The 22,126-nt window shown below is 31.6% G+C and overlaps 3 protein-coding genes across 4 annotated transcripts; 1 reads left to right on the forward strand and 2 right to left on the reverse strand.

The window, feature by feature from the left end:
- Positions 1-5,867: 5,867 nt before the first annotated feature.
- LOC131612749 (FBD-associated F-box protein At4g10400-like) lies at positions 5,868-8,444 on the reverse strand. The gene is made up of 4 exons (XM_058884501.1): positions 8,055-8,444; positions 6,817-7,580; positions 6,559-6,726; positions 5,868-6,448 (listed from the first exon to the last, which is right to left on the reverse strand). Exons 2-4 carry the CDS (start codon positions 7,555-7,557, stop codon positions 6,131-6,133), a joined length of 1,227 nt encoding a protein of 408 aa, XP_058740484.1. The 5' UTR covers positions 7,558-7,580; positions 8,055-8,444; the 3' UTR covers positions 5,868-6,130.
- Positions 8,445-9,254: 810 nt separating this feature from the next.
- Positions 9,255-11,448, reverse strand: LOC131610489 (peptidyl-prolyl cis-trans isomerase, chloroplastic-like). The gene is made up of 7 exons (XM_058882449.1): positions 11,267-11,448; positions 10,987-11,163; positions 10,470-10,611; positions 10,269-10,357; positions 10,061-10,115; positions 9,884-9,969; positions 9,255-9,618 (listed from the first exon to the last, which is right to left on the reverse strand). Exons 1-7 carry the CDS (start codon positions 11,324-11,326, stop codon positions 9,463-9,465), a joined length of 765 nt encoding a protein of 254 aa, XP_058738432.1. The 5' UTR covers positions 11,327-11,448; the 3' UTR covers positions 9,255-9,462.
- A 964-nt stretch (positions 11,449-12,412) lies between these two features.
- Positions 12,413-21,519, forward strand: LOC131610488 (putative expansin-A17). Of its 2 annotated transcripts, none has more exons than XM_058882448.1 (3): positions 12,413-12,434; positions 20,657-20,990; positions 21,210-21,519. In XM_058882448.1, the coding sequence occupies exons 1-3, from the start codon at positions 12,413-12,415 to the stop codon at positions 21,517-21,519; spliced, it is 666 nt and encodes a 221-aa protein (XP_058738431.1). The 2 variants fall into 2 exon arrangements, with proteins under 2 accessions (XP_058738431.1, XP_058738430.1); XM_058882447.1 differs by lacking the exon at positions 12,413-12,434 and adding an exon at positions 20,432-20,588 and having other exon boundaries at positions 20,669-20,990.
- Positions 21,520-22,126: the final 607 nt, after the last annotated feature.

Raw genomic sequence — 22,126 nt, forward strand, 5'->3', positions numbered from 1 at the left:
CTAACTGCACAACTCAAGTCAGCAACACCCGTCAAATTATATGGATTACTATATAAAGGTGAACCTATATTGCATCATGACTAAGAAAATTCAAGCATTTCTTCGGGCCCATGATATGCTTATGTATGATGTTGCAAATAAAATTGAGAAATCCACACCAAGCTTTCTTTTGTCAAAATAAAAATACAAGTTAACTGAGGATATCATCTAGCAAGTCACTGATAGGCACATGAAGAAACAGAAGCTTTTTTATAATCCAACAACTAATAGCTGATCACACATGGAAACAGAAAAGAACCACCTAAAGATAAACTAAACATGGGCATCAAGATAACTTCAGCACCAAGCAACTTAAATATCAACACTATTCTTAGGCATTGTCGATTGCTTGTAAACCACACATATCTGGAAAACTAGAACAATCCTACCGATAGTTTACAAAAGGGTGAAATCGTTGGACAAAAGTTTAGTTTATCTAATTTTTCCCGATGGTAAACTGAATCGGTTGACTTTTTACTTTTGACTGTCATGACTTGTAAACATCGAGCATTCTGTAAAATATATTTTGCAAATCGAAGTGAATCTGGCATACCATCATAGCTTATGGTGCAAGATCTGAGGTGAGATGAAATGCATTCAGGAACAGAATTTGGACATTTCCAGTTTGTCAATGATGTGCTGCTGATACTCAATGCCCACGAACATTCGTGAAACCCGTTTTGGGCGTATTTGGGGAAAATCTATTTCAAGAAAAATAGAGACAGAATACAATAAAGGTGAGTTGGTTCAAATATATAAAAAAAGAGGAAATATAATACAAACATTCAAGTTTTGTAGAATACAATAAAAAATCACAGAAAATAGTATATATAATAAATGGGACGAACCTCATCAATTAAAAGAATTTCAAGGTTAGGACAATTCTGGAGCACATCCATTAAGTCATTCCAGCCATAGAAGTGAACAAACATTAACTTAAGGTGGATCAAGTTTTGAAAAATGGGAGAGCCTTTGAAATAGGAAATGATGTTTTCATTGGGAAGCCTCACCTCTAACTGCAAATTTCTCAAGACAAAAAACAAGATAAGAAAATAATTGAAATGGCATCTATCCAATCACTATTATAAACTATGATTTTCTTTTTCTAGTTCATTGAATAATTGATGTAAATAATTAAGGAAGTCATATCGTATTTGTACCTGTAGAAACTGGACATTATAATGTATTGCTTTAAAAAAAACATGATACGGACCGTTACCCACTCGTGTGAGTGGGATACTTGCACTTTCTTTATAGCCAACCATAATATACAAATCTTCAAGAACCAATGATTTAGATATCAACTTCTTGAGATCGTCTGAATTTTGTAAATAAACACTTTTCAAATGAAGGGTTTTAAGCGATGGAAGATCAACCGACAAAATATTTCCCGCCACACATAACCTCTCGAGTTTGAGAATCACAAGGGTTCGGCAACTAAAAATGTTGTTGGGTGCTACGGAGATAAAATCATCCACCAAGGAATTGGAGTGCGACATATAAATTTTGAAAGCAGTATAGAAATGAAGCAAGGAGAGTTGGAGGTCCTCGACGCCACGCCGTTTTGCAGCTTCAATCCATTGATCATGGTTGAAAAGTAATAACTCAGGATGACAACAGTTAAGGTGAAAGGCTCTAATAGGTTGGTTATTCATGTCTGGGATAGCATGACTTTGTCAACACAGCGACGGAAGCATTGGAACTCCTCTTGGCTTTTCACTAATTTATCATCAAAATGAAGAACTACCATGAATTTGCATAGTGGTTTCCACCTCTTGGAAAGAACAGTGGTGGTGTGAGCGAATATAGGAGGAAGAAAAGAAAGTATGTGAGTCAGTAACTCATCTGGTAATTCACTAATCCTATCAACCATAGCTTTGAACTTTGTATCCTTTGCCATGAATTTTCTCCCTCCTAATTAGGTTTGAACAATGTTACTGTGCATACTAATGAAATTAGCTATTATTAATCAACACAATTTTATAAATTCAAACAATCAATGACTAGCCAGTGCACATAACATGAAGGTGATAGAGAGTGAAGATGAGAAAGATTTTACCGGATTTTCAAACTGCTCCTCAAACCCTAGTGTGGACTCACAATGAGGGTTTTTGCTTTCGTTTCTCGGAATAAATATAGGGAAAACGGTTGTTTTTTGGAGATTACTAATTCTTTGAGTTGGCTTGATTTATATTTAGTAGATTATATTTTGATTAGCTAAAACAAAATCAATATGTTATTATTTTGAAAATTAGAATTTAAATAAAGACTAGTTGTGATATTATTATTCTTATCTAAAACAAATCTTTTATATCATTATTCTTAGAATATTATTAGAGTTATACGTTTTTACAGACATTTTAAATAGAAAAATGTAAATTACATAAAAGTATGTAATTATATTTATTACAAAAACTTGATAGAATAATTGAAAATACTTTAAGAGAATTATTCAAGTTTAAACACGCCAAAAAATTATATGTGTGGAGATTGTTCCATTCTGAACCAGATATGAGAAGAAGAACGGTGGTGATGACAAATCGTAGATTTCAACGCTATGGAGTGAGAGATTTGTAAGGTTAGCACTCCAACGCTCAAGTTAGCATGTGAGGGAGAATAGTAAATTCAAATTATGTTTTTAAACCTGGTAATTGAAGTTGCCGCATTCTCTATATATAGTTGAGAAAACATAACTAACTTGCTATTTGTTAGTCGTAAATTGCGGAGAGCCCTTGATGCATCTATAGGTCATATCTTTGATGATCATTAGAATGATGATCTTTGCGTAATAGGAAGTTTCTTGAAGGAGTGAGACCTTTCTCTGGCTGTTGACTTTTCTCATACCTTTCTTAATCGTGGAAAAGTTGACTTCACTTTGTTTATTAGTTTATTAGACGTAAAGTAAATCATATTCTTTTAGTCCAAATATATATAAATGATATCATATTCAGTTCAACTGATGAGTGTCTTTGTCAAGAGTTTGCAAGCTTGATGCAAGATGAATTTGAGATGTCTCTTATGGGAGAGCAGACATATTTCATGGGTTTGCAAATCAAGCAAGCTGAAGAAGGCACTTTCATAAGTCAAACAAAAATACTGCTTAGAGCTTCTCAAGAATTTCGATATGAAATACTCAGAAAAGTATTTCAACATCTATGGCATCTAATGTGCTAATTGACAAAAACAAAAGAGAAATAGAGGTATAATCGGACCCTTACTCTATTTAACTACGAGTAGGCCAGATATCATATTTAGCGTGTGTATGTGAGCAAGATATCAAGCATCACCTAAGGAATCTCATTTTATGATCGTAAAACAAATTTTGAGGTATCTTAACGGAACCTTGCAACACAGTCTTTGGTGGTACCTGTCACTTATTTGTAAGTTGTTTAGTTTTTTGGCATAGTAAAAACGCTTAAAAATGGAGAAGTAACGGAGGATAAATGGATGCGCTTCCATGAGACGGGACATCTCATAGCAAGTGCATATGAGAGACCGTGTATTAATCTTACAATATACAGTTTCTCATAAACATATTTCCCACTACGCACTATTCCACCTCCAAATCTAAATAATAGATATATTTGTGTTAAGTGGATTTCTAATCTGCGATATTTTCTTCAAGTTTATTTGAAACTGGGATGTCCTATACCAGTTACATCACCGAAGTGGACAAATCATTTTACAATTGAATCCTAGACTTGGTCGGACCAATTATTGAAAGGATGCAAGAGTACACCAAATGAACAACATTGAAATAGTAAAAAATAGGGAAAAGTCAAAGGGGATACCATCGGTAGATTTGTCGGCCGACAATTATTTCGGGTCATTTAAGTAATTATTTATCATATTATTGTATGTGACATTTTGTTAACATATTACGATGCTAAATAAAAACATTTTGTTATTATGTCTCTATGTTGGATTTTGTCTCTTGTTTTGTTTTTGTTTCTGTTCTATATTATGCTTTTGTTTCTGTTTTTTTATACCAGGGCAGTTACCAAAAATGTACGTTCGATTTGGAATCAAAAATGAATTTTCAGTTCATATCCTGTAAGCAGATAGGGTTTATGTGGTCCATAATATCCTTCAGCTATTATATATAACCTCATTCTTCATATTGTTTCATACCAAAACACCAAAAACCAGAATGAGCATCATTAGACATGTTGGAAATGTTCACATTACTGGCAATACACCATCACGAGAATTTAAGGTCACTGAGTATACTCCCCTTGAAGATCTGCATTACACACTGCAGGAGCTTCTACCATATGACGACAATCGGAAAGTTGTGAAGATTGAGTACCGCTCGCCATCCTTTGACAACGAAAGGAAGCTTGAGTTCATCAACCATGAGCTAAAGACGAGCGCTGATTTACGGACTATGTGTAGAACCTTTTTCCGTTTAGAAGCAAAAGTTTCAGTCGAGCTTGATGCGACTATTGCGAGTTTGGTCAATGATATTATCAACATGCTGCAACGTCCACCTGGACGTTGAAGTGTAAGGTTTATATTATGTTAAAAAAAATCCTTAATGTATTGCTTATGTTATGTTATCAATGTTTAAATTATTGTATTTTGAGTTTGTGAATTTGGTGTATTTCTAGTCAGCTTTTTCTACTTTCGGTGTATCAACATACCGGAAATGCAACTTCGGGTGCATCCCGAAAATCCATTTTTGAGAAAATTGATTTCTTATCAAATTTTAGTGCGGCCCATAAATGTTTTTTCAGTTTTCAGGGGTATTTTTAGAATTCCACGTGGTGCATAAGAGAACCATAAGATGGGTTAAGAAACTCTCAAACTTTATTGATGGTTATTATTTTGATAAGGTGGTGAGTTTGAAGGGATTTTCTTTCTCTATCCGGTGGTGGTGAAAAAAACTTAAAATCCCAAAATGTCCTTCAGAGATGAATTTCAAACGCATCTTAAATCAAGTTATTTTCGAAGATACATTTTCAAAATATCTCACTATTTGGTCTTGAGAATTTTTAGAGATGCAATTCCGAAATATTTAATAAGAAAATTATTGCATTAAAAATATTACATAAAATTTTAGTTTCAGTTGCAAATTAATGACATGATAAATTATTAAGATTTTTTATAATTGATTTTTTTTTTCAATTTTAGTTAATTATTCATTAATGGAATTAAAATTGGTAAGTTATGATTTAAATTATGTTTAATTTTGATCAATTACTTTAATTTAATTTAATATCAATTTCTTTTAATTATATTTTAATAAAAATTTATTTATTTGATTTAAGTGAATAGTAAAAAATTATAATGATTCTTTAATAATAATTTATCTATTTGATGTAATAGTTAGATTATTGTTTTATTCATAGTTATATGACGATTGATTACAATAATTAATAATTCACAAATAACTATTATAATTGTTTTTAATATAAATTTTAAAATTTAAATGATTAATTTTATTAAAAGATAAATTGATTTAGAATTCAATTCAATAAATTTGAAACTTATTCCGTTAATTAATAATTTTTCGCAAGACCAAATATTAGGATCATTCGGATATTCATCTCCGAAAATACCATTTTTAGCAAAACAAAAATAAAAAATTTATAGAGGTGGAAAAATAAATTCCCGAGTTTGAATATTTGGCAGCGTCTGATGGAAATTGGACCTTGGGAGATGGAAGGATACACACATATTGCACCGTTCAGACCTTGCAATAACTCAATTATTTTGCTTAATCAAATTATATGGATTACACAATAAAGGGGAATCTATGATTGCATCATGACTAAGAAAATTCAAGCAATGCTTCGAGGCCTATGATATGCTTATGTATGATGTTGCAAACAAAATTGAGAAATCCACACCAATCTCTCTTTTGTCCAAAATAAAAATACAAGTTAATTGAGGATATCATCTAACAAGTCACTAATAGGTACATGAAGAAACAGAAGCTTTTATATAATCCAACAGCTAATAGCTGATCACACATGGAAACAGAAAAGAACCACCTAAAGATAACTTCCTGACCAAGCAACTTAAATATCAACACTATTATTAGGCATTGCCGGTTGCATGTACACCACACATATCTGGAAAACTAGAGCTATCCTATTGAAAGTTTACAAAAGGGTGAAATCTTTGGACACGAGTTTAGTTCATCTAAATATTCCCAGTGGCGAACCGATTCGGCAAACATTCTATTTTTCACTGTCATGACTTGTAAAAGTTGAGCATTCTGTAAAACATATTTTGCAAATTGAAGTGAATCCGCCATGCCTTCATAGGTTAAGGTGCAAGATCTGAGGCGAGATGAAATGCATTTAGGAACCGAATTTGGACATTTCCAGATTGTGAACGGATTGGTGACTTTCAATGTCCACTCACATTCGCGATATAAGTTCTCAACGTAGTTGGGTATAATCTATTTCAAGAAAAATAATGACAAACGTTCAAGTTTTATTATTCTAACTATAACAAGATTTATAGAATACACTAAAAAAACACACACAATATATAATAAATGGGACAAACCTCATCAATTAAAAGAATTTCAAGGTTGGGACAATTGTGGAGCACATCCATTAAGTCATCCCAGCCATAAAAGAAAGCAAATATTAATTCAAGCTGGATCAAGTTTCGAAAAACTGAAGAGCCTTTGAAATAGGAAATGATCTTTTCATTGGGAAGCCTCACCTCTAACTGCAAATTTTCCAAGACAAAAAACAAGATAAGAAAATAAATGAAATGAGATAAGGGGTAAGGATTAAAGAAGTGATATCGTATTTGTACCCGTAGAAACTGAACGCTATAATATACTGCTTTAAATAAAACATGATATGGACCCTTATCTACTCGTGTGAGTGGAATACTTGCAGTATCTTTGTAGCCAACTATAATATACAAATCTTCAAGAATCAATGATTTAGATATCAATTTCTTGAGATCGTCTGAATTTTGTAAGTAAACACTTTTTAAATGAAGGGTTTTAAGCGAGGGAAGATCAACCGACAAAATATTGCCCGCCACACATAACCTCTCGAGTTTGAGAATCACAAGGGTTCGGCAGCTAAAAATGTTGTTGGGTGCTACGGTGATAAAGCTATCCACCAAGGAATTGGAGTGCGAGATATACATTTGGAAAGCAGTATAGGTATCAAACATGAAAAGTTGGAGATCCTCCACACCACGCCGTTTTGCAGCTTCAATCCATTGATCATGGTTGAAAAGTAATAATTCAGGATGACAACAGTTAAGGTGAAAGGCTCTAATAGGTTGGTTATTCATGTCTGGGGATAGCATGACTTTGTCAACCCAGCGACGGAAGCATTGGAAATCCTCTTTGCCTTTCACTAATTTATCATCAAAATGAAGATCCACCATGAATTTGCATAATGGTTTCCACCTCTTGGAAAGAAGTGCGGTAGTATAGGCGAAATTAGGGGGAAGAAAGGAGAGTAAGTGACACAGCAACTCATCTGGTAACTCACTAATCCTATCTACCGTAGCTTTGAACTTTGTATCCTTTGCCATAAACTTTCTCTAAATCTTTCTTTCTGCAACAATAAATGAAATTCAAACAAATTTTTTTTTTTTTTTTTTTTGGTTTATAACCACCGGTTCAGTCCGGTTCGGGGGAACAGCTCTGGCAACAATAAATGAAATTCAAACAAAATTATTTAAACAATCAAATTTTGTGACCGTTATTACTCGCACCACCAGTCCTTTTAAGAGATACACTTCAACTTTTTTTTTATTAAATAATTAATGTATTTGATCCTAATTAAATACATTAATTATTTAATGAATATAGGTGAAGTGTCTCTTATTAAAAGGACCGGAGATAGGATTAATTAACTCTCAGATTATAAAAAATTTATGATTTCTCAACGACCATAAATACCTCAATCTCAAATTCCCAATTAGGTTTTGAATAAAATTAGTGAGCATAATAGAGTTGTTATGAATAAGATAAGAGTGCACATAAACATGAAGGTGATGACAGAGAGTGAAGATGAGAAAGATGTTACCGGATTTTCAAACTGCCCCTCGGATCACCGTGTTGTCAGCCCCTGCTCAACTCGTAGTGGAACTCACAGTAAGGGTTTTTGTTTTGTAGCAGGGTCTGTCTTTTGTTTCGCTTGAGGTTCTTCTAATGATTAGTAATTCTTTATTTGCGTTTTGATTAGCTAAAACAAAATTAATGTATTGCTTAGTTTTTCTAAAAAAATTAGAATTTAGATAAAGATTATTCATAGAATTATAATTTTTATCTAAGATGAATTTCGTATATTATGATTCGACCTTTGTCATGATGATTATATCTTTTATAGATTTTTAAATAAAGAAGTGTAAATAGAATAATTTAAAGTACTTTAAGGGAATTATTTTGAGTTCAACTATACTAAAATATTTAATGTGTGAGGATCAGGGCTGGTCCAGATTTTTTAGAAGTTTAGGGCTAATAATAAAAATCGATTCTGAATAATTAATTTTAAATTTTGGTCATATAATAATTTTTAAATTTTTAATTATAAAAATAAGTATTATTTAAATTTTACATTAAAAATTAATGGTTAAGAAATAATTATATGTATTATAAAAATGTATATGGAGAAAATTCGTATCATTTATAAAAGAAAATTGATTATTTAAACATTTTCTACAATGTTAAAACCAAAATATTGTAATTAATAAAAAATATCGAAGTTATAAAATGATAAAAAAAATACCCCACGACCTTTGTTTTTGTCAATTTATACTAATTGATAGAGTAATATAAACATTAAAATATTTATATTTTACAAATATACTTAAAATGATAAGAACCTCAAATTTTGAAATATTGAGATAATAGACTCATAAATTTAATTAGAGTTCAAAGTAGTATAAAGAAATAAGATTTAACCACGAAGGTTTAAATCCACCATATGTATTACCCTTAATTCAATAATTATCACATCTTAATTTGAATATTTACTTGTATTTTATTTTTTCATTAGACAATTAATGTGGAACCAACGGAAACGGTAAATTTTAACACTTCACTAAAAAGTAGCATTTTAGATTTATACTGCTTAATCATATTGGTCCTTTCTTCATTCATTATTCACAACCGTAAGCAATAAGATTTGCTAGTGATGCTTCTTACCTGCATTTCACTTTTTTCTAGAATGACATGATAGTTTATAACATCATATCATCAAATTAACAATACTAGAATGACATGATTATTAAACATAGAATGACATGGATGTTCTAAAATTAACTGGATAACATAATATTATCATTACAAGGATTAAACATTAGTCTAGTAAAACTAAACATGGATGTTGTATCTGTGCCTTGTCTCCAATTGAGAATCCATTAAACAGCGACCGATGATAATACAAACTCGTTAACATGATTAGACGATATTCAGAAAGATCCATAAAAGTATCAACCATCTAGAGGCAATTCTCCGCATTTAACAATTCTGGAAGGCTTTGTAGGGATATCTAACCTGCTTGTTTCCTGAGACTCAAGTATCCTCACAACATCCATTCCTTCAATGACATGTCCAAACACAACATGTCGATCGTCTAACCATGGAGTCTACATCACAAAACCACAACATTAAGATTGATTGTATGCAAAAGATCATTCATCTAACCGTGAGCACTAAACATGTTTACTTAGCATTGACAGAAAATCAAGAATTTGCTCAAGCCTAATATTCAAACATGACCTATATTTAAATTTACAACCAATCACTGGTTATTAATTTTAGGCTTAATTAGAAATTTGAAGTTTACTTTCATAAAAGATAAGTTCGTAAATTTGTAACGAAACAGAATTCAGGACAGTACATGTCTCTCACCTTTACAGTGCAGATAAAAAATTGACTACCGTTGGTATTAGGACCGGCGTTAGCCATGCTCAAAACTCCAGGACCAACATGCTTCACTGCAAGAAAGTGTCGAAAATAGAATTTTCAGGAGATTAATAACACTATAAGAATCTAGATATTACTGTACCGGCAGCAACAAAGACATACAAGCAAAACTCTCATCTTCAAAACTAGAACCATAGATACTTTTTCCACCAGTTCCCTACAGCCAATAGAAATGCGTTCTGAGTGAGACGAAACATAATTATGCTTGGTGAGACAAACACATGGCGAGTGAAAGTAAATGTGCACATTAACATATAAACAAATATGACAAAGACTATTGACATATAGAAACAAATGCAACAAGTCTCACATTTCCTTCAGTGAAGTCCCCTCCCTGAATCATGAATTCTTTGATTACGCGATGGAAGGAGCATCCTTGGTAACCATATCCTTTCTCTCCTGCACAAAGATTATTAAACTCAATCAATAAAATGCCATGTTACACAATTTATTCAATGTAGCTGGTAATTCAAGTACAAGAACAAAGCTGCTGAAAAATATGATTGCTTGCCTGTGCACAAAGCGCGGAAATTTTCAACTGTTTTAGGAGCAACCTCTCCGAACAAGCCCAAAACAATTCTGCCCACAGCTTTACCCCCAATATCTACATCAAAGAAGCATTTGGTTGTCACTTTGGCTTGCAGCTCTTGAACCTAACAGTGATAAAACCAGGTAAGATAGTAATTGAACATCCAACATCTTATAATCACAGTATAATTTGACTATTCAACAATGCCAAGAATTTTTTGGTTAATAAAGTAGTCAATAAGTTTATCAACATGAAATTATCAATACCAACAATCCAAATGCTTCCTGAAACAACACATCCAACACAACATCTTCGTCTCTACTACACTTACTTTATTCTCGTGTTGGTTCTTAATAGTCCAACATTTCGTCTCATATAACATCACAGGTCTTACAGCAATGCGATAAATAAATTGGAGTAAACAACCATTTTGGTTCACAACAGTCCTCGAATGTATCAAAATTAAAAATAAATAAAAATTCCCAAATGAAAATCTTACATTTTCAGCGGCAGCAGCACATGTGACTTTCCTATATCTAATTGAACTTGCTCCAGATTGTTGCGTGGTTGAAAACTTCAAAGGAAAATGTGATTTTGATGGCAATGATTTGTTGTAACCAACCCGTGATACGGTTTGTGACCTCTGAACCAGAGACACATCTTGGCTAAAATTACCCTAAAAAAATAAATGGCACATTTAAAACCCTAAACCCTATTTTGTACAAACATGAGTAGAGATTAAGAGAATATAATTGATTTGAAGATAGAGAGAGAGTAACCTGAAGATGAGAAAGTGTGTTGTGAGATTGAAGAAATTGAGTTGAGAATGAAGACGCCATGGGTACACGAAACAACCTAACTGCAACAAGAAATGGTTTCTCTAAAGCCAAAGCGGTTGAGAATTTTGAAAAACGAACACGATAAGTTACTGAAGCGGTTCTATTTTTTGTTTTGCTTTTTGGGACAAAAAGCGGTTCTAATTTAATATTTGTCCTCTTACATTGGTTTCTCAGTCGCATTGGAAAATACATAATCCCTCCGTCTCATAATAAATGTCCTATTTGAGCAATGCGCGGTTTTTAAGAAAATGATTGGATGTGTTGGTTTTAGTAAAAAAGTTAATGTCATTTACTAGAATACCCCTATTAATAGTAGTTGAATAACGTGAAAGTTAATAAATAGGGATATAATAGTGGAAAAATAATAATGATTGATGCATTGAAATTATAAATGGACAATTAATTTGAGGCAAAGAAAAAATACAAATGAGACACTTATTATGAGACGGAGAGAGTATTTGTTAAAAAAAATTTTGAAATATATTTATTTTAATACTATAATTTATAGATTAATTATTTGTTATTAGTATTTCTTTTAAATAAAAACTATTTCGTATTTGTATTTATATTTGTTTATTAACTAACAATAAAGATATTCTTTTAGTGGAATTGTCAAAATTTTATTTTAATAGAATGTTACAAGTTTAATGAAATTGGACTCTTGTACTTGGAAAAGACTAATTTGTCCTTTGTTCATAAAATTACACTTATTTGTTTTGGGTTAAAAGTGTCTAAAATTTACTTTTTCTAATCAATGGTGTCATATTGTTCTATTCTAATGAAATAGTTATGAGTGAAGACCCATTTTGGTTCCTCACAAATATTACACGAGTCAAATTAGTCATTCACAATAAAATAGACTCAATTTAATCTCTTATAAAATTTAACTGGATCATATAAGTCTTTCTGTTAATATTTTTTTCAAACCGGTTTTTCCTAGTTTTAAATCGTGACTGGATTGCCACGTTGGATTTTATTTTATTTTCATTTTTTAAATTTTTATTTTTAGTTTCTTTTTTACACAATTATAAATTAATAATATAAAAAAGCCAAAATTGTTTCTTATAAGGAGTTGAACTCAGACCCATGTGGTTAATCTTAAACAATTCTAAATTTAAAATAAAAAATACAAAATTTGTATCAATATGGTCTCGAACCTAAGTCTCTTCAGATTAAATGACAGTCAATTTAATAAAATAGAAATTGATTTGTTTATTTGTAAATGATAGTCACTTTACTAACAATAATTTGTCTAGTTGTTATTGATAGTCACTTTACTAACCGTAGAAATTGATTTGTCTGGTTGTAAATGATAATTACTTTATTAACAATAGAAATTGATTTATTTAGTTGTAAATGATAGTCACTTTACTAACAATAGAAATTGATTTGTCTTGTTGTAAATAATAGTCACTTTACTAACAATAGAAATTGATTTTTCTAGTTGTAAATGATAGTCACTTTATTAACGATAGAAATTGATTTGTCTAGTTGTAAAGTGAAAATCATTTAACTTGAAGGGACTTGGATACCTCATGGATAAAAATTTATGTATAAAATTTGTTAATATTAGTAGAAATCATGAAAATTACTTATTTAAAATTCCTTTATAAGAAATAATTTTGGCTTTTTTGATATTATTCATTGATAACTGTTTAAAAATGAAATTAAAAATAAAGAATAATTTAGTATTTAAAAAATAAAAAATAAAAAAATCTAACGTGTCAGTCCAGTCACGGTTTAAAAGTATGAAAAGAACCGGTTTAGAAGTAGGAAAAAACCGATTTGAGAAAAATATTAGCAGAAGAACTAATATGATCCGGTTAAATTTTGCAAGGGATTAAGTTGGGTCAATTTTTTTGTGAGGGACTAATTTGACTCGTGTAATATTTGTGAGGGACCAAAATGGGTCTTCACTCAATAGTTATTGTTTTATGCTTTTGCTTGCTATGTTTGAACTGATTGATGATGTCATACGGTTTAGTTGCTATTATTTTTCCTCTTTTACCTTTTGCCAAGCTACAATTCAAAATTCAATTTTGAAAACAAACAAAATGCCTATTAAAAAAAACAAAATCTTCTGACACTCTCTCCCTCTCGTCCTTTCTCTCACACTCTCTCTCTTCTTCCTTCTCCTTCTCCTTCTTCTTCCGATATATGTCTTTGCCATTTCGTTTTCCTCTCAAAGCTAAAGCTACAAATGCCTCTCTTGTCAAATGTTTTGGAATCTTCGATCTATGTTGCGGTTTAAACTAATCTTCACAAATAAACCCTAAAAAGTGATTTGCTTATTCAACATATGAAGACGGAAGGTGAATAACCTGGTTTCAAATTTGAATATGTCGGAACAAGTTGGAAGCCCTAAAAGCGGGGGCTTTGTTTATGTTTTAGTTCGGTTGATGACAGCCGGTTCAGTTCCACGATTCATATTTCGCCACCAACGTTACTATTTATCTTTAGGTGTGTTCAATGTTGATGATTTAGGGTTTATATGTTTTGTTGATTGGGGGTTTTCTTACGGTGTTTTATTGATTGGGGCTTTTTTATAACGAGATCTTAATGCTGATTATTAATTTCTGTTTGTTTTAGTGGCCCTCATACATGGTATCTACAGGCCAGGAGGAAAGGAAACATCGATGTATTTGTTTTTTAGTACAAGCTTTTATTTTGTGTGTTGATTTTTAGTTAGAGTTTCATTAAACCTGTATATTTTTTGTCTCATTTACCCCTCAATGTCTTGCAGCAAGTTTCTACATTTTCACCAATTGCAGATGGAAGTCTACTTGTATGTTTGTTGGTATATTTTCTCAATAATAATGTTATAGACTGATGAAAATTAATAATAATGTTACATAATGTAAAAGGTGGCTTAGATGTGTATTTTGTTGATGACCACTTGCAGATCTTAGATTTGGCTTTTGATGATGAGAAGTCTCACAATATAAAGAACTAAATCACTAATGCCCTGTAGGATCTTGAGATGATACTTGATTCCTTATTAAGGTGGGAACTAAACCGAGTTCGGTTTTACGCTCACGATGTTCCACGACAGAGGAGGGACTGTTGGAAGAGGGGGAAGTCCTACTCATCTTGCTATATTATCTCATCCTTTGAGTTCAATAAATTATGGTAGATGAAAAAGACTAATCTCTTTTCTGTTCTAATTAGATTTGGCATATTTGTCCTTCCTTATTTTTCCTTTCCATGCAGGGTGCAGTGTAGGAAAATATAGCAGGGAGGATTCCTGGAATACAAAATTTCTCAGTTTAGTAGTTTTTGTTTTTAGTCCTTTTAACCCTTTTGAGTACGATAAGATTCAAAACTTTTGCCCATTCTATTTCTTACAAGCTATATTTTGTAGTTGTACTCTTTTGCATTTGTGAAGCTCTTCTTCATCAAAGTGGTAATTCTCTGTATGATCAAGTTCTCCATCCAAACATGCAGTCCCCGCAGTAAATTCTACTTGCATTTGATTCTCACTCAGCTGCTGGTAATTATCAACAGGTTTTTTAATTCACAGCTTCACAAGTTCATAAACATATTGGGTGAAACTATCCCTGTTTCTAAATTTATATTGACAAATTTTATATTTCCTTTCTCTGTGTACAACGTATGTTACTATCTTACTTATGTTTTCATTCATTACTGTTCAATATGTATGTGTTGTGTACAACGTATGTTCTATATTATGCCACTTCTGAGATAAATTCATAGTATTGAGTTGATTTGTTTAAAACTCCTTTTATGTAGTTTACATAACTGGATTGAAGGTTTATATTGGAAGCAGCATGAAATAAAGATCCAAACATGGACAATTACTTATGATTGGCTTCAAGTTGATGATATTAGTTATATGCCTTACTAATGTTTCAATAATAGTGTTCAGATAATTTAGAGTTAGAATATTTTCGACAAAACTGACCATGCCATTGTTGTTGCTGCTGCAGAATAATCGAAGGAGTTTTAATCTGTTCATCTTGCACCATCGGGCAACTGTTGTTCTTCGGGTGAACAATTAAGGTTTGTTTGTTCGCTTGGAAACAACATGGATGTTATAATTTAAAGGGTTAAATGGCATTCACCCCCTACCATATAGGCGTGTTTTGATTTACCCCCCTTAAAAAAAAATTAAAGCAGACCTTATCAAAGATAGATTCCATGAATGTAGCCCTTGGTCATTTTTTTTGGAGAAGATTCTAGGAATATTTCCTATGTGGACAATTTGGAACAACTGACTGTGTAAATGCTTGCCACATAGGATCCTTTGTTTTCTTAGTTCGCCCCCTGAAAATAGCTGACAATTTGGAACAGCTGACTGCGTTTGACTTTATGCACAGAGTTGTTAACATTAATCACAAAGCTTTTAATCTGAAAGGTAATGTGTAATTTACTTATCTCATAGTGATACATTTTGGATTTATGATGATGATATGGAAAGAAAACACTAGCTGGATTAATAAAAGATGGGATTACTGCAATTACACACTATTACTCGAATGATTTTCACACGGAATTCAGACTGCAAGTACGTTTAATATCGGGCATAGTTTTTTTTATATGAAGTTTTTTTATATGAAGTTTTTTATATGAAGTTTTTTTGGTTCGTAGTGCTGTCAAATATCGGGCATGGCGGCGCCATCAGTCACCGTCATCAACATTAGCTTTTGCAAGACCTTATACTCCTCTGCTCTCTTCTCCCAGACGTGCAGAAAGCATTCTGCAGAAAAAAATATTTGAACCGCTCTGCCAATACAATTTGAGAGTTTAATGAAGGGGCCAATCAATGTATATATATAAAAATGATAATAGGAATGAAGTGTTGCTATGTAAAATCTTGGTGGAGTGAAATACTCATTACTAAAAAAATATTAAATGTTAATATTTCTTTCATTTGCACTAATATTTTGTATATTTAGCTATTGTTCAAATTGTTGTTATTCATTATTCTGGCTCTGGTGCCTCACCTGTTTAGTTATACAATTAGAGAGAAATCATCACAAATTATGTACAATTCTTCAAAGTTTTTTGTCTTTTAAATTTGAATTTGAGGTTAGATGAGATGGAGAAAACACAGAAAAAGAAATTTGATTTGGTCGCTATAGATCTTTTCATGGTTACTCAGAAAGAAGTTTCTTTGTCATTTAAAAGATCATTTCATAAATTAATAACGATTTCTTTTAGATTAACATTTTGAGTCCTACAATTATATATATTTTAGTCTCGATTGCTAAGTTCTAAATACCTAAGTTGCGATTATGTTATGACAAATACTTTTTATTTTATCTAATTGTAATTTAATATATATAAAATGCTTCCCCACCTAATTTTCATTGGAATTATACACGAAATTTTTTTGCAGTTAAATATATTTTTTATTTTGTTGTAAAAAACAAATGCGCGCACAACACCAGTACCCGTACGAACGCACGGGTATCGTTCTAGTTTGTTAACAAGATTTTTGAAATATATTTATTTTAATACTATAATTTATAGATTAATTATTTGTTATTAGTATTTTTTAAATAAAAACTATTTCGTATTTGTATTTATATTTGTTTATTAACAATAAAGATATTCTTTTAGTGGAATTGTCGAAATTTTCTTCTAATAATATGTTTATGTATAATTATTAATAAATTTGAATTAATAGCCGAACATGTGTTTACATTTTATAATGATTACTATTAAACTATGGTCATATATATATATATATATATACACATATATATACACATATATATATATATATACATACATATATATATATATATACATATATATATATATATATATATATATATATATATATATATATATATATATATATATATATATATATATATAAAAGGAGGGTTATATTTACTCCAGGAGTAAGTTATTATAACTTACTCAAAATCTAGACCATCGATTCTTCTCAATCTAAGGTTTAAAATAATAAGTAATAGTTTTCTCTCTCCACATTTAATTACTTATTATTTTAAACCATTAGATTGAAAAGAATCAATGGTCTAGATTTGGAGTAAGTTATAATAACTTACTCTTGGAGTAAATATAACCATATATATATATATATATATATATATATATATATATATATATATATATATATATATATATATATATATATATATATGAGGAGGGTTATATTGACTCCAAGAGTAAGTGTTCAACACTTACTCCAAATCTTAACCATTGATTTTCATTAATCTAACTCTTTTAATTGATCATTTAATCTAATTATTTTTGGAAATATTTTTCTATATAAAACTTTAATTAAAGCCGTTGGATTAATGATAATCAATGAATAAGATTTGGAGTAAGTGTTGAACACTTACTCTTGGAGTAAATATAACCCTTATATATATATATATATATATATATATATATATATATATATATATATATATATATATATATATATATATATATATATATATATATATATATATATATATATATATATATATACTTTCCTGTCAAATTATAAGTCATTTTAAGTATTTTAGACAAATTAAAAATATATTTAATTTTGTATAAATAATATAATTTTTCAATATTATTCTTCATTTTTGACATGAAAAAATTTATAGAATTGTAAAAAAAATGCTATAGGATATATTAAAAAGAAAAATCATTAATGTTGTATTAGAATTGTTAAATAAGTTATAGTTTGAGAGAATTCCCTTCCATTGTTCTAACACTCACCCCTAAGCCAAATATTGTTTTGATTGTGATGTGGCTCTTGACTTGCACAATTAAAGGCCAATTAGTGGTCTTTGGAAAGCTCTAACGCTATTGAGATGAGGTTGTGCCATTGAAAGGCGCCCAAGAACAGGATGCATGTTAAGTTGCCAGGGTTGATCAACTCTCATTTCACATCCCAATTGACCTACTAAATTGTGAGGATCATGAGCTCATTTTTATGGGGAAAAATATCAATTGCGCCTTTTCTAAAAAAATGTGATTCCAGATTCTCTGTCCATGCTTGAGATTCTGAAAGCTTTAGCAGGTGCAACATTTGCTGTTAAGACCTTCCAGACGTACTTTCCCGAGAAGAGTTAGATTTCCCCCCAAAGAAACCTCATGTGATGGTGTTGGTAGTCTTCTCAGAACCTTGCTCGAACATCCTCGTGAGAAGATGGTGAAAGCAATATTGAGAAGATGATGGGTGTAGTCCAAGTTAGTTTTATTAGATTCCACGTGGGCCCTAATTGTACTCGCAAAAAGTAAGAATGCGTGACAACCTCTAGTAATTAATGGTTGTCAACAGTTTTAAGATTTGTTGTGAGGTTGAGAGCTTTCTCATGTAGGGGTCAGAAACTATGTCAGCGTGTATCTCTATATCTATCATTTTATTGAGCGATATCACGATATTGGGAATTAACTGTGTTTCCTGAATTTCAATGAATTAACTACCTATTAATTCCCACGACTCTCTCTGTCCCAAAACTGACCCAATATAAGTTACCGGCAAAATCACACGCTTTGGATGAAGACACAAAAGATTTGGGAAACATATCCGAAGAAAGGGCGCCTTATCCAAAAGAGGGGCACTCAAACGAACAAAGGATAGATAAGGAAAGAACGATAGGCGAAGCGTATTCCTTTGCCATACCCCAATGACCCCTTCAAATTACACCATTACTCAGTCCCCTCAAGCACAAGGCCTCGTAGAGACTAGAGTGTTTTAGTCCCTTACCATCTTCGAATTTTTCACAAGAGCCTTATCGAAACCTTTATTCATATAGTTCTGGAGGCTTAGGTAAACCTTGCGGACAAGACTTAGGTGAGTCCCTCAATTGAGACCTAATTGAGTCTTCCTGACGAGACTTAGTTGAGTCACTCATGCGAGACCTAGTTGAGTATTCTTAGAGAGACTTAGTTGTCTCTTCATGACGAGATTTAGTTGAGTCCCTCAGGCGAGACTTAGTTGAGTCTTCCTGACGAGATTTAGTTGAGTCCCTCAAACGAGACTTAATTGAGTCTTGCTGAGAGACTTAATCGAGTCTTGCTGACGAGACTTAGTTGAGTCCGCTAGCATGTCTTAGTTGAGTCCCTCAAACGAGACTTAATTGAGTTTTGTTGACGAGACTTAGTTGAGTCCCTCAAACGTGTTTTAGTTGAGTTCAATTTTATAAAATGTTAAAGATTTCTTTATGTTTTATACAAATCTCCTCTCCCAAAATCCTCCCTTCACCTCCCCCCTAAACTCCCAATTTTATAAAATGTTAAGATTTTGACTTAATATGTGGTGTCAGGATATTTTAGATCTTGAACGTTTAGTTCATTGACAATTTCGACGCTAGCCGAACTCCCCAGCGGATTATTTAGTAGATTTTTGATGAATTTTTTCTTAATAGATATAATTGCCACCCGTACATTAACCATACTTAATAAAAATTTAAATCATAAGTGAGTCTTTCTCCTTGATCATTCACAATTAACTCTCTTATTCTTTCTTCAACCCTTAACAATTACATTCAGTTATTTCATTTTCTATTCGAAAAGAAACTTTGGCTGAATCAGTGTGTGAAATCAGATGTTCTTACATGGCAGGAGATGCATCAGCCATGTGCAATGTGTGTGCATTTCCATAAGACATGGCACAATACTTGGCAATGACATAATAACACCCACCTTTCAATTCAGACTTTATAACATGCATAATATATTCTTAATTTAACAAATAAGTACATAGCTGCTTGTGAGAACTTAATTATTTTCTTCTATTTCCTGATGAACAATCAAAGTCAATGCAGACAAGTTAGGTAGTTGCATGTTACTACTAACATTAATTAAATCAAATATTCATACAAGTAATAGATAGTACGGAATACTAAACCTTGCATTAGTCCATTTGATAGCCTATCATTCAAATAATATATATAATTTAATCTATTTATCAATTATGAATATATATCCTAATACATGTTGACATGTTGTACATGATAGTACCACTGACGTACCATCAGAAATCTCATTATTTTCCAATAGTTTATTGAATTTCAGTTAGTTGTTTCTATGGGCTAAAACCGCCTAACTGCACCTATAAATTCTCAAGAAAGTCTTCCATCTTTAGCATCAAAATTCTAGCAATTCCTTCTTCAACTAGTCAGAGAAATTTAAAGGATGGAAAAACTCATTATCTGTGTTCTTATATTGCTGATGAATTTACTCACTTCAGAACTCAGAGTAGAATCTGCTGTTTGGCAACAAGCTCATGCAACTTTTTATGGTGGAAGTGATGCCTCAGGAACAATGGGTATATTTCAACTTCTTGTTCATCATCTTTATCATAATAACTATATAATAATAAATTTGTTTTGATTAATTTTTTTTTAGGTGGTGCATGTGGTTATGGAAATCTGAACATAGATGGATATGAAATAAAAACAGCTGCATTGAGTACTGCTTTGTTTAATGATGGCAAATCATGTGGTGGCTGCTATCTGATAGTTTGTGATGCAAGAAAAGTCCCTCAATGGTGTCTCAGAGGCACTTCCATTACTATTACTGCCACAAACTTTTGTCCACCTAACTTTGCCCAACCTAATGACAATGGTGGTTGGTGTAATCCCCCAAGACCACACTTTGACATGTCTCAACCTGCCTTTGAAACTATAGCCAAATATAGAGCTGGAATTGTTCCCATTTTGTATAGAAGGTATGTTTATTTTGTTTTTAATTAATGTCATTTCATCAACCTTTTCATTAATTTGTAGCACCGACACTTCTCATCAAAAATGTGTCTGGTGTCCGACATAAGTCAGTGTCTAATATTAACATAACGTGTCGCTGTCAGTATCGTGTCTTTGTCTGTGTGCAAATCAATTAAATGTATAAATATGTGCATTATGGAAATATTTGTTGTATATTTGTGCAGGGTTGAGTGTAAAAGAAGTGGAAACATAAGATTTACTATAAATGGGAGAGACTATTTTGAGCTGGTGCTTATAAGCAACATAGGTGGAGGTGGAGAGATATCAAAAGTTTGGATAAAAGGATCAAAAAAGAATAAATGGGAATCAATGTCAATGAATTGGGGTGCTAATTGGCAGAGTCTAAGTTATCTGAATGGTCAGAGTTTATCATTTAGAGTTCAACTCAAAAATGGAAAGACTCGTACAGCTATAAATGTAGCACCTTCAAGTTGGAGATTTGGACAGTCTTTCAAAAGTAATGTTCAGTTTTGATTCTCAACAAAGTACTATGACTTATATGATATGCAATATGAGTCAATAATAGTACATTCTTCTATTTTGGTCTTTTATTTATGTAACAGTTGTTATATAGTATATTGTGGTGATTTTGTGTAAGGAATTATTTCAAGTGGTTGGGGCTGAGCAATATATTTTAGTATTTGCAATGAAGGCTGCCAACTCTGGTATAATAATATGTGTATGTAATCAGAAGCATACTTAAATGATTTTATTAATATATATGCTGAAGTCAAAACTTTTTTTAATTTAACCCTATAAATGCTAATATGAATAAAACGAGAATACCCAAAGAAATTAACCTGCCACCTCCCACCTCCCACCTCCCACTTATATCTTACACCTCCATATTTTAAGGTCTTTTATCGTTATAACTTTCATCACCTCCCACTTATAACTTACACCTCCATATTTTAAGGTCTTTTATTGTTATAACTTTCATCGGTATACTAGGATTTTTTAAAAATATTGATTATTCACAAGAAATTTGTCAAGAGTTACATGTTTTTTTATCGTTGAAAAGGTATAATTTCTGTCATTTTGAAATTTCTGGTATATATGTCGGAATTTTTGAAAATTTCGG

This window comes from Vicia villosa, linkage group LG6 (genome assembly GCF_029867415.1).
Source record: "Vicia villosa cultivar HV-30 ecotype Madison, WI linkage group LG6, Vvil1.0, whole genome shotgun sequence".
In the NCBI taxonomy this organism is placed as follows: Eukaryota; Viridiplantae; Streptophyta; class Magnoliopsida; order Fabales; family Fabaceae; genus Vicia; species Vicia villosa.

Excerpts from the sequence above, each read along its gene's own strand:
- LOC131612749 (XM_058884501.1), bottom strand. The coding sequence starts at position 7,557 with ATGGCAAAGGATACAAAGTTCAAAGCTACGGTAGATAGGATTAGTGAG. Across the intron at positions 6,727-6,816 it reads ATAGCGTTCAGTTTCTACGG|TTAGAGGTGAGGCTTCCCAA; the intron begins GTACAAATACGA and ends GAAAATTTGCAG. Across the intron at positions 6,449-6,558 it reads AAATTCTTTTAATTGATGAG|ATTATACCCAACTACGTTGA; the intron begins GTTTGTCCCATT and ends TTCTTGAAATAG.
- LOC131610489 (XM_058882449.1), bottom strand. The coding sequence starts at position 11,326 with ATGGCGTCTTCATTCTCAACTCAATTTCTTCAATCTCACAACACACTT. Across the intron at positions 10,116-10,268 it reads GGGACTTCACTGAAGGAAAT|GGAACTGGTGGAAAAAGTAT; the intron begins GTGAGACTTGTT and ends TATTGGCTGTAG. Across the intron at positions 9,970-10,060 it reads TGAAGATGAGAGTTTTGCTT|TGAAGCATGTTGGTCCTGGA; the intron begins GTATGTCTTTGT and ends ACTTTCTTGCAG.
- LOC131610488 (XM_058882447.1), top strand. The coding sequence starts at position 20,456 with ATGGAAAAACTCATTATCTGTGTTCTTATATTGCTGATGAATTTACTC. Across the intron at positions 20,589-20,668 it reads TGATGCCTCAGGAACAATGG|GTGGTGCATGTGGTTATGGA; the intron begins GTATATTTCAAC and ends ATTTTTTTTTAG. Across the intron at positions 20,991-21,209 it reads GTTCCCATTTTGTATAGAAG|GGTTGAGTGTAAAAGAAGTG; the intron begins GTATGTTTATTT and ends ATATTTGTGCAG.